Source organism: Anomaloglossus baeobatrachus, chromosome 10 (genome assembly GCF_048569485.1).
Source record: "Anomaloglossus baeobatrachus isolate aAnoBae1 chromosome 10, aAnoBae1.hap1, whole genome shotgun sequence".
Lineage (NCBI taxonomy): Eukaryota > Metazoa > Chordata > Amphibia > Anura > Aromobatidae > Anomaloglossus > Anomaloglossus baeobatrachus.
The window spans coordinates 61,325,197-61,337,613 of NC_134362.1; the positions used below are offsets into that span (position 1 = coordinate 61,325,197).

The 12,417-nt window shown below is 46.9% G+C and overlaps 1 protein-coding gene across 2 annotated transcripts in view; it reads right to left on the bottom strand.

The window, feature by feature from the left end:
- Positions 1-12,417, bottom strand: part of SLC25A22 (solute carrier family 25 member 22) — a 104,713-nt gene that overhangs the window by 12,899 nt on the left and 79,397 nt on the right. For both annotated transcript variants that reach the window (XM_075326372.1, XM_075326373.1), the window contains exons 6-8: positions 5,235-5,353; positions 4,867-5,023; positions 1,432-1,586 (exon numbers count right to left, since the gene is read on the bottom strand). In XM_075326372.1, coding sequence (XP_075182487.1) covers positions 1,432-1,586; positions 4,867-5,023; positions 5,235-5,353 — 431 coding nt within the window. The remainder of the gene's footprint in view (positions 1-1,431; positions 1,587-4,866; positions 5,024-5,234; positions 5,354-12,417) is intronic.

Below are 12,417 nucleotides of genomic sequence, written 5' to 3' on the forward strand. Positions count from 1 at the left end.
CAGAAAGAAGGGACGTGCTATTGGTCCCAGCAGCGAAGAGGGCCATTGCTGGATTCAGAGAAGCAGGGTCCTATCATCACAAAGCAAAGTACAGGAGTAGGCCTCATACTCAGCTGGCCAGAAAGATCATCCCAAGTACTTCCAGGCCGACCGGATCCCCATTACCACCTGTAACGGTCTCCCAGGACTGGACTGTTCCCAGAGTAAAAGAGGAGAAGGTAAAGAGACTGTTGTTTGTGCCTGGTTCTTTCCTCGCCTGTCGGCCCTGCACCGTGTTAGCCACACAACACCATAGACTTTCACGGGCACCAACGGTATCCCGGGGCATCGCTCCACCTGTGGGGAGCAGTACCATCATAGCTGCCATAACATCACCCCGGAGTTCTCCCATAGCAGCGGCGGCTTAATAGCCGCATACCACAGGTGGCGTCACGAACATTAACTTTAACTCATCAGCCACATATTCAACTGACACCCACCAGGGCCACGGAGCCGGGCCCAGCCACCACTGACTACCACCGGACTAGTCCGGCCCGGCACCGGGTGTCCCATAGCCCTGGGGTGGGCGAGTCATGGTCTCCTAAAAAAAGCCACTACTAGGCAAGGTCCTTCCCGGAGGGATATCTGGGTGGTTTCTGTGTCGAGACTCCTAACATAGGCTCCATGGACCTTTTTTGATTTGTAAAAATAACAGCACAGTGGGCAAGAGATTTCTCAAATTCCCATCCACTGTAAGATGTTACTTTTTTGTGCAGCGAAAATAGACAGCATCAAAAACTCACCAAAACCTCATCATGGGAACTTAACCTAAGGTTTCGTTCCACAGACCAACCAGCACTACTAAACGAACGCCTGTCGGTGAGCTTTGACAGATCGGCCTGTCTACATGGGGAGGCCGAGGTAAACGATGTGCATAGATTGTTCAGGGCACATAGGCTGCCATGATTCGCGACAATGTGAGTCCAGTTTACGTAACACGATGCACCACCAAGAGTGAGGATCTTATGCGCTGCTCAAAACATCATTTCACCCAATGCTTAAGCGTTTCGGTCAGCAAACTGTTTATACTGAAAAATTATTGTGAAACACGCATTCTTAAGAACACTCGTTCACAATAACTATTCATTCACACATCCATGTGTCGTAGACAATCCCTGTTACATTAATCGCCGGTCCTACTACCCGAATTGACAGCATTGTAGGCATGTATGGACACTGTTAAGTTTGCATCAGGAGACTCGCGGCTAGGCCTTGCATTGTGGTCCATTCTCATTATGCGAGATATTATTATTATTATTATTATTATTATTATTATTATTAAGAAAATAGTATACTATAAAGAGGTACTGCATCCCAAAAAAGTCGAAGTGTCCTAAAAATAATGATACAGGCCCTGGTGCTTTTATGTGTACTTTCATACGTCAGACCTACCGTCACAAGGGTTAACAGCAACCGCTGCAGTGCTCCCTGCGGCACAGCCGGCAAGGAATGATACAAAGAAGGGAGACTTCTCATCCGGCGTCTTCTGACCGAGTTTGTTCAAGTTGGCAAACAGAGGGAAATAAATAATTGAGAAGGGAACGTCCCTGTAACACAATAAACGGTAAATGTTAATGAGGATATAACTATAGGAGATAACAAGCAGAGAACGGAGAACTAACAGAGAATGTAGAGACATTGTAGATATTAGTAACATTGTTAGACTGTGTTTTCTTATGTAAAGTCGCTTTTACACTGCGCTGTGATCTCCATTCAGTGGTCCCATCAGGGCTTCTGTCTGAACCCCCTGCAAAATGGGTTTCAGACGCATGCGTCGACAGGGCCATTGACTATAATGGTGCAGACGGAGTCACCGTGTGCTCTGTCGTGCACCATTTTCGGGCGTATACGCTTTCTGGAGGCAGACATCCAGACGTAGTAGACTGCGTCTGGGTGTCCGCCTCCAGTAAGCATACAGTACAGACCAAAATTTTGGACACACCTTCTCATCTCTAGAACAACTATTAAGAGGAGACTTTGTGCAGCAGGTCTTCATGGTAAAATAGCTGCTAGGAAACCACTGCTAAGGACAGACAACAAGCAGAAGAGACTTGTTTGGGCAAAAGGAAACAAGGAATGGACATTAGACCAGTGGAAATCTGTGCTTTGGTCTGATGAGTCAAAATTTGAGATCTTTGGATCCAACCACCGTGTCTTTGTAGAAAAGGTGAACGGATGGACTCTACATGGCTGGTTCCCACCGTGAAGCATGGAGGAGGTGTGATGGTGTGGGGGTGCTTTGCTGGTGACACTGTTGGGGATTTATTTAAAATTGAAAGCATACAGAACCAGCATGACTACCACAGCATCTTGCAGCGGCATGCTATTCCATCCGGTTTGCGCTTAGTTGGACCATCATTTATTTTTCAACAGGACAATGACCCCAAACACACCTCCAGGCTGTGTAAGGGCTATTTGACTAAGAAGGAGAGTGATGGGGTGCTACGCCAGATGACCTGGCCTCCACAGTCACCAGACCTGAACCCAATCGAGATGGTTTGGGGTGAGCTGGACCGCAGAGTGAAGGCAAAAGGGCCAATAAGTGCTAAGCATCTCTGGGAACTCCTTCAAGACTGTTGGAAGACCATTTCCAGTGACTACCGCTTGAAGCTCATTAAGAGAATGCCAAGAGTGTGCAAAGTAGTAATCAAAGCAAAAGGTGTCTACTTTGAACAACCTAGAATATAAAACATATTTTCAGTTGTTTCACACTTTTTTAAGTATATCATTCCACATGTGTTAATTCATAGTTTTGATGCCTTCAATGTGAATCTACAATTTTTAGAGTCATGAAAATAAAGAAAACTCTCTGAATGAGACGGTGTGTCCAAACTTTTGGTCTGTACTGTATATGCCGGAAAATGGTGCAGGACAGAGCACATGGTGACTCCGTCTGCACCATTATTGTCAATGGCCCCATTTGCGCATGCATCTGAAACCCATTTTGCGGGGGTTCAGACGGAAGCCCTGATGGGACCACTGACAGGGAAGAGGAACGCAGTGTGAAAAGGCCTAATATAAAGCGTCTGTGGTTACAATGAACTTGATAAAGGAATAGAATCATAGAATGGTAGAGTTCGAAGGGACCGCAAGGACCATCGGACCCAACTCCCTGCAAGTGCAGGTTTTCATCATCCCAATTTTATCTGGAATAGCACCTTATTATGTACAGTGCCTACAAGTAGTATTCAACCCCTTGCAGATTTAGCAGGTTTACACATTCGGAATTAACTTGGCATTATGACATTTGGACTGTAGATCAGCCTGGAAGTGTGAAATGCACTGCAGCAAATAAGAATGTTATTTCTTTTTTTATTTTTTTTTTTTTAAATTGTGAAAAGTTTATTCAGAGGGTCATTTATTATTCAACCCCTCAAACCACAAGAATTCTGTTTGGTTCCCCTAAAGTATTAAGAAGTATTTCAGGCACAAAGAACAATGAGCTTCACATGTTTGGATTAATTATCTCTTTTTCCAGCCTTTTCTGACTAATTAAGACCCTCCCCAAACTTGTGAACAGCACTCATACTTGGTCAACATGGGAAAGACAAAGGAGCATTCCAAGGCCATCAGAGACAAGATCATGGAGGGTCACAAGGCTGGCAAGGGGTACAAAACCCTTTCCAAGGAGTTGGGCCTACCTGTCTCCACTGTTGGGAGCATCATCCGGAAGTGGAAGGCTTATGGAACTACTGTTAGCCTTCCACGGCCTGGACAGCCTTTGAAAGTTTCCACCCGTGCCGAGGCCAGGCTTGTCCGAAGAGTCAAGGCTAACCCAAGGACAACAAGGAAGGAGCTCTGGGAAGATCTCATGGCAGCAGGGACATTGGTTTCAGTCAATACCATAAGTAACGTACTCCACCGCAATGGTCTCTGTTCCAGACGAGCCCGTAAGGTACCTTTACTTTCAAAGCGTCATGTCAAGGCTCGTCTACAGTTTGCTCATGATCACTTGGAGGACTCTGAGACAGACTGGTTCAAGGTTCTCTGGTCTGATGAGACCAAGATCGAGATCTTTGGTGCCAACCACACACGTGACGTTTGGAGACTGGATGGCACTGCATACGACCCCAAGAATACCATCCCTACAGTCAAGCATGGTGGTGGCAGCATCATGCTGTGGGGCTGTTTCTCAGCCAAGGGGCCTGGCCATCTGGTCCGCATCCATGGGAAGATGGATAGCACGGCCTACCTGGAGATTTTGGCCAAGAACCTCCGCTCCTCCATCAAGGATCTTAAGATGGGTCGTCATTTCATCTTCCAACAAGACAACGACCCAAAGCACACAGCCAAGAAAACCAAGGCCTGGTTCAAGAGGGAAAAAATCAAGGTGTTGCAGTGGCCTAGTCAGTCTCCTGACCTTAACCCAATTGAAAACTTGTGGAAGGAGCTCAAGATTAAAGTCCACATGAGACACCCAAAGAACCTAGATAACTTGGAGAAGATCTGCATGGAGGAGTGGGCCAAGATAACTCCAGAGACCTGTGCCGGCCTGATCAGGTCTTATAAAAGACGATTATTAGCTGTAATTGCAAACAAGGGTTATTCCACAAAATATTAAACCTAGGGGTTGAATAATAATTGACCCACACTTTTATGTTGAAAATTTATTAAAATTTAACTGAGCAACATAACTTGTTGGTTTGTAAGATTTATGCATCTGTTAATAAATCCTGCTCTTGTTTGAAGTTTGCAGGCTCTAACTTATTTGCATCTTATCAAACCTGCTAAATCTGCAGGGGGTTGAATACTACTTGTAGGCACTGTATATAGTCAAACATACAATGTATTTGTGAACACATAGACCACGATACTAGTTGTAGTAACCTTAGTAGTGTGGCTCCCAAGCCTTTGTACAGTCCGGCGATGCCTTTGCTTTTCAGAAGTTCCCTGGAAATCGCTATGGCAGTGGGTCGTGTTGAGCTGGTCTCCACCGCTGCACCATTCAGTCCGGCCTGACCAGCCATGAGCTTCTTCTGGGCAGCTTTGGTTATAAAATATGCAAAGCGTTAATATACAACTTAGAAAACTGTTAGTACTGTTTAATAATTGCAACAGATTCAGGTAAAAATACATTATTACCCAACATCATGTTACAAAAGAAGCATTCCCATTTAGAAGCACCCAATGAAACCTGGTACAGAAGCACATGGAGGACCTTCAGATGACCTTCAGGTGCCTATTCCTAGTCTTACCCAGTCTTCCAGCATCCTGCAGCTGGATTTTCAGCATCTCCATCGGCGTAGTGACTATTACTTGACATGTTCCTGCGCCACAACCAGCCAGCATCTCCTTAATCAGCGTTAGCTTCTTCCTGCAATGTCAACAACACATACATTACTCAATGTATACCACATAAAGGCTATTTTCAGACCCTTCTAGTGTTTGATAAAATGCACCAAGTCTAAGTGGAAGCTCCTCGGTATTAAAAATGAAATCTTAACATGGCCACAATTGTGAGATTAATGGCAGAAGTCACCTAATATTATGTAAAAGTACCATTTGGGTAGCAATCTCTGCACCCCATATAAATATACCCTATCTCAAAGACTTTTTAAGGTAAAATGATGAAGGAGTGACAACCAGCAGCACAGGTAGGGAAAGTCTGCAGGTGAATATGTCTCCCATGCTGGGTGCCATAGGTGCCAACATAACAGTCTTTGTTGACCAGGTGTCCCAAGATTTTTTTTTGCCGCCATCGCCAACTGTCATGGTAGCATCAGGATCTTTGGAAACTACAGATAATGGCACGCTGTCTGCTAACTTCCATGATGTCTGATCAACACAGGCGGACTCGGGCATCGACCAACAGACATAGGCAGCCTAGAAAGCGTTACTCTCTGCTGGGCTACTTGTTAGTCTTCTTTGATCACATGCTGTGGGGGAGCCAGTCACATTCGCTTACCTCCTATATATGCTGGCTGGACTATTCCATTAATGCCAGCTATAGATTACTTATACTGGTCTGGTGAGATGTTGGGATCCAGACTTACTGGTGGTCCCTGCGCATTATTGCTGTGAGTGAATGTAGTGTTAACCCTTGTTGCCTTTTTGTTGCTGCCGTCATGATCTTGCTTTTCTCTTTAGTCTCTTACTGTTTGTTCCTGTAAGTTTGCAGTGTCTCTGAGTTTTGTTTTTTCCCTGTCTGTCATAATCTGTGTTGCCATTACACTCTTGCCCCTTTCTTCCCTTAGGGGTAACATATTAGATCTGGTCAAGGAGAATAGCCAGGCATGGCATCTCCATCATTAGGGGTAACCCTTTGGGATAGCCTAGGGTCCCCTATCATGGGGGACAGTATAGGAGCCCCCCGTGTCCCTTGCTATCCTGCAGTCACAACGTGACACCAGGTTAGTTAGATACAATCCCAGCGACAACTCTGGACACCATTAGAAGTACCACTTCTGCAATGTTCCTGTGTTTGATGGAAATCCTTCCCCAGCACAAAGAGGTGCAGTCATGGAACAAATTAGTATGCCACGTCATATACTACGGGTATATTTGATATATTAGGAACATGATGATAAGCTTGGGAGCAATATAAACCAGCATCATTTGAACTGTGTGAGTCTGTTCTTGGTATAAGTGCTTATATTAGTGTCCAGGAGGTATCTGTATAGGAATTAGGTCAGCATTAAATGTAGTGTGACTAAACATATTGTCAGTGTAATTTTCCAAAACGTGCTGCTGCTCTAAGGAGCTTACGGGTTCAGTCATTATGATATTATGTTGGCTTCTCAGCGAGGATGCGGGCCAGAATCTATTCTGTTTGTTTAATTGATGGAATAGTTCCCACTTATTAGCTGGTTTGCGGCAGGTGGCTCCACGATCTGCCCTATGGTTCTAGAACGCGTACATTCTGATTGGGCTTGTATCGTTAAAAAATCAATAAAATGTTATTTGTTTGTGAATAGCCATAACTACTTAGTAGCCATGTGCCTGGAAGGTCAGATTCAGTTTCATGTACCAACAGCAATGTGTTGCTCTATCATTTCAGTTGACAGCCATAAGGCCAGTCTCATATGGTCACCATACAAACCCATTTCGGATGCAATGCCCCATCCAGAGTAAGCCCGGTCCACACCCACCAGCTGTTACAACATCTTTGATTTTGCAGGAAAGTAAGCATGATGCATCTTTCACCTGCTGCACCAAGTTTCCTTGGTTGACCACTGCGTCCATGATCCTCAATGTTGCCTATTTCTTGGTGTTTCTTCAAAAGAGCTTGACAAACACAGTTTGTAACCCCAGTCTGCTTTCAGATCTGTGCCTGGGAGAGACCTTTCTGATGCAGTATAACTACCTTGTATCTTGTTGCTGTCTTCAATCTTGTCATTATGTACCACCCGTCTTCCATAACCTTGCCTTTTTAGCAGACTTTGTCAGTTCCTCACCCAGTTTTAAGTCTTCAAAACTGGTTTTCTGTTATAGTTCATAACTATGTTTGAACTTACATATGAATATGATGATAATTATCACTGGTTTACTATAACTGGTTACTGGTTTATATTTGAAATGAATTCAATTGATATGTTTATTGATCCAATTTACACAATTGATTTCTCTGTGAAATCTAATGCAATATGGATCCTGCAGTGTGTCAAAATGGCATTAAAGGGTCATTTTTATTTTATTAATAGGATATGCCATCACTCTACAACAGATCAGGATCCAGCCTCTGAGATGCCACCGACCCTGAATGAAGGCGCTTTATTGCTGAGCCCCTTTCAAAGTTTCCTCTGCACAGCAGCGTCCCTGACTACCTGCACTGCCTCTGATCACCAGCAGCATCCCTCACCACCAGTAGCGCCCCTGACCAAAAGCAACGCCCCTGACCACCAGCAGCGCCCATGACCACCATCAATCCCCCTGACTATCAACAGAGCCCCTGACAACCAACAGTGCCCTTGACTATCAACAGAGCCCCTGACCATTAGCAGTGCCCCTGACCACCAGCAGCATCCTTGACCGCCTGCAGTGCCCCTGACCACCAGCAGCGCCCCTGACCACCAGCAATCTCCCTGACCACCAGCAACATCCTTGACCACCAGCAGCACCCTTGACCACCAGCAGCACCCTTGACCACCAGCAGCACCCTTGACCACCAGCAGTGCCCCTGACCACCAGCAGCGCCCCTGACCACCAGCAGCGCCCCTGACCACCAGCAGCGCCCCTGACCACCAGCAGAACCTTTGACCACAAGCAGTGCCCCTGACCAGAAACAATGCTCCTGAGCCCAAGCAGCACCCCTGACCCCCAGCAGCTCCCCTAACCACCAGCAGCTCCCCTGACCACCATCAGCACTCTTGACCACCAGCAGCATCTTTGATCACCAGCAACACTCTTGACCACCAGCAGTGCCCCTGACCACCAGCGGCACCCCTTACCACCAGCAGGACCCTTGACCACCACCAGCGCCCTTGATCACAAGCAGCATCCCTGACCACCAGTAGCACCCCTGACCACCAGCAGCGCCCCTGACCACCAGTAGCACCCCTGACCACCAGCAGCACCCCTGACCACCATCAGCACCCTTGACCACCAGCAGCGCCCCTGACCATCAGCAGTGCACCTGACCATCAGCAATACCCCTGACCACCAGCAGCGCCCCTGACCATCAGCAGTGCACCTGACCATCAGCAATACCCCTGACCACCAGCAGCGCCCCTGACCACCAGCAGTGTGGGGAACAGCAGCATTCACTTAATTCAGTTCTGTTGCTTCTCTATTCATTTGTTAATTTTTACTCCACATCATACCCTATCCTAATACTTGATGATTTTTGCTTTTATTTACATTATTTTTTCTTTTAAGAGTTTACAATACTGGAAGCTTTTCCAGCGAAGAGACAACCACGTAACATTAAAATCTAAGCACATTATTGGCTGTCATATCTTATGGGAAAAGTTGGATGTTTTCTAGGCATTTTTATTGTGGGGTTCTGCTGCAGCCCAACTAATCTAAGAATGGATGCTGGTGTCAAAAGTGTAAAAATTTACATTTCAAAAAGATAAAGAATTTACTGTAAATAAAAAGCTATAATTGTATGCCACCATGTATCTAATACTGACATTTTTTAATACATCCTGGTATAGAAAAGACTGAGTCACAGAGGGGTTAACTCTCTGCAGATGGCTGCAGTACAGTTTACGGACGTCAGATGGCAAACTTGCTAAGATACATGCAGGTAAGTCTATAAACGAGCAATGAAGTGCTGCAGAAGCATAATTTTTGATCACTTATATATTGGACCACTGTGATTTTTTTTGTCCATCTGTCTCCCCCCTCCTGCTTTGTTTTGTCGCTTTCTCTACAATTAACACTTCAGAGGAAGGCTACAGCTGCATGTGGTTGGCTTTCTGGCTGACAGCATTAATGAAAGATCTGACTGTGTCCCTCCCTCTGCTCGCTGTCCATAGTCCTACATGGAGCACATTAACGCCCCTGTCTTTCTGTGTGCAGCACCAAACATGCTCCTTTCCCCTACACAAATATTACACAACGCACTTGGATGTGTTAAAAAAATGTTTCTGTGCTGAGATAATCTTATATATGTGTCCTTGCTATGTGCTGTGTAATGGCTGTGTCTGACCGTACAGGGTCATGGTCTGATCATACCTCATCTCCTGGGCAGGGGAGAAAATAAAAATATAAAGTATACAGACATTACAGCAAGGGATCACATTTAATTGTTTCTTTGAGGTAAAACATTTTTTTAAAAAAAACAAGTAGGGAAATGTTTTACCTCACAAGAAGAATCTGCCTTGATCCAAAGCAGTAATGAGATATTGCATCTCAAATGGAATCTGTCAGCAGGTTTTTGCTAAGTAATCTGATAGTGACTCGCCCACCCCAGGGCCTTAGGTGACTCGGTGTCGGGCCGGACTAGTCCAAGGTAGTCAGTGGTGGCGGGGCCCGACTCCGTGACCCTGCTGGAGTCAATTAATGTGGCGGTATGGGGGAGATGGTAATAAAGTTGTAGTTTATATAAGATTCGTGACGCCACCTGTGGTAGTTTGCAGCTATGGAGCCGCAGCTGCTGGAAGGGACCTCAGGGGCTGATGTTATGGCAGATGAGGTGTTTCTTGCTCTGCACAGGTAGAGTGAGTACCCTGGGGCAACCTTTGGTGCTTGGTAAAGTTTATGGTGATTGATGATGTGGTGCAGGATAAAGCAAACGACACAGGGCTTGCAGTTAAGATGTTTACTCATTGTTCAGTTTCAGTGCTGCAGCTGACCGGTTACCCACGGAATGCCCAGGATCCGCTGTCAGGGGCTGCCGCCGATCCCGGATAGTTCAAGGGTCAGTACTGGTGCACCCCTCAGAGTGTGCTGTCTGGCTCTCTCACTAGCGCAACACTGCACTTGGCTGTCCTGCGCCTCCACCACAGGACCTGTCCAAAGGTGGCTGACCTAAGTCGTATCTTGCTCCCCTTTTCCGGTGATCTGTAGCGGGTTGTGGCCTTGGGCGCCTGCAACGATCTCCCAGGCCTTCGGTTTCACTAAAAGTAATGTCTTTCTTCATTTAGTCTAGGGACCGGCCCTGTATTGCAGCCGGATCCCTCTACCCGGTATTCTAGTGGACCAGGGCCACGGGACGTTCGTACTTCCGTGGCACCCTGGAATCCCTTCAATCGGTGTCACCTGGGCCTAACAAGACCCCAGGATCTCCACCTCCTTCTGTCTCTGTCTTTCTGCCCGCTGTCCTCTCCTGACAGCCCACCTCACTCCTCGCCTCCTGCTCTCTGACTGCCTGTACTTGAACTTACTGGTTCCCCTTTCTACTCCCTGACTCCTCCCACACACACCCCCTGGTAGGCTCCACCCCCTCATGGCCAGTGAATGGGACTTAAGGACCCATAACCAGGTATACTGGTCGCTACTCTCAGCATTAATAGAGTGCCTGCCTTAAACCCTGACCCGGCGTGTGACCTACCAATTGGTGTGTGCAGGTTTTGTCTGTGAACCGGTAGATGACCCCATTCTTACCCGGGATGGGATACCACACCTCTGGATGAGGTGCAGTACATCTGTGGCGACGGAAGCCTCAGGGGTGCCACAATAGCATGCTGCAAGGGTTAACACAAAGAATTCAGCAATATGTCTCTTACCACAAAGTGTGTTGTTGTTTACCATCAATATTTGTTTTAGCACCAGTAGCTTATTAAAGGGAACCTGTCAGCTAGAATATGCACCCAGAACCACGAGCAGTTCTGGTTGTATATTGCTAATTCCTGCCTAACGGTCCCTGTATTCAGTAGCATAGATAAAGAGATCTTTAGAAAAAGTATTTCTAAAGATCTTATATCGTATGCTAATGACTGAGGGCAGTAGCCCCAAGAGCGTTTCTTCCCTTGCCAGTCGCCCCCATGACCCAAACTCCGGGGTCATGCGCACTGAGCCGAAATCCAGCATCAAGCAGCGATGGCAGCGGAGAGGTGAGTGAGATCTCCTCTGACGCTGCTCATTCATTAGCATGTTAGTACACTCCTGTGGGCGTGCTAACATGCTAATGGGGTGACTAGCAAGGGAAGCAACGCCCTTGGGGCTAGTGCCCTCGCTTATTAGCATACGATATAAGAGCTTTAGAAATACTTTTTCTAAAGATTTCTTTATCTATGCTAGTGTATACAGGGACGGTTAGGCAGGGATTAGCAATATACACCCAGAACTGCTCGTGGTTCTGGGTGCATATTGCACCTGACAGGTTCCTTAAGTCCGCAGGCCTCCAGCTCACTGTCTATATACATTGCACATAGAGAGACTGGTGGGTGGGAGCAGCTTTTTCAGCTTTGCTGCATTGCTAAATCTAAAAAGTTTGTGTCAGAAGTGGTATACCCAGTAATCTAAGTGATACATTGTTGGATTCAGGGTCTCTTTGTGTGGCGCCCCTGACCTGGTCAGGCACCACTGAGTACTGCACCCATGCTGGGGACAGTACAATACAGGTAATCCAGAAGGCTGACCGAGGTGTGACTACACAGGCGCATAGTGATCAGGTCTCACACATGTACCTATGAGAGGACCCCTGGGGATCCCAGGAGGGGGAAAAGCCTTCACCTTCACTGGAATAGTGGAGGGGGCCAAAAGCCTCCATCTCCTCTCAAGGGGTGTGGTAAGAGAGCCTGGTTGCTAGGTGGCGTAGGCAAGAACAGGAGAGGAGGGGCAGTGAGCCGGTTCAGTGCAGAGTCCAGGGAGCTCCGAGAGGAGCTGACCCCTACCCCTGGGGCTGTTGCAGTCTGACAGCGCCCGCGCAGTGGCTACCGACGGGGGAGAACGGTCACCTAGGAGTGCTACCCGAAACCCGTCTCCAGCTAAAGAGAGAGCACAGAGTGGGAAGTAAGGAGACTGCTAGGGAGTACCAGGCCCAAACGGGCG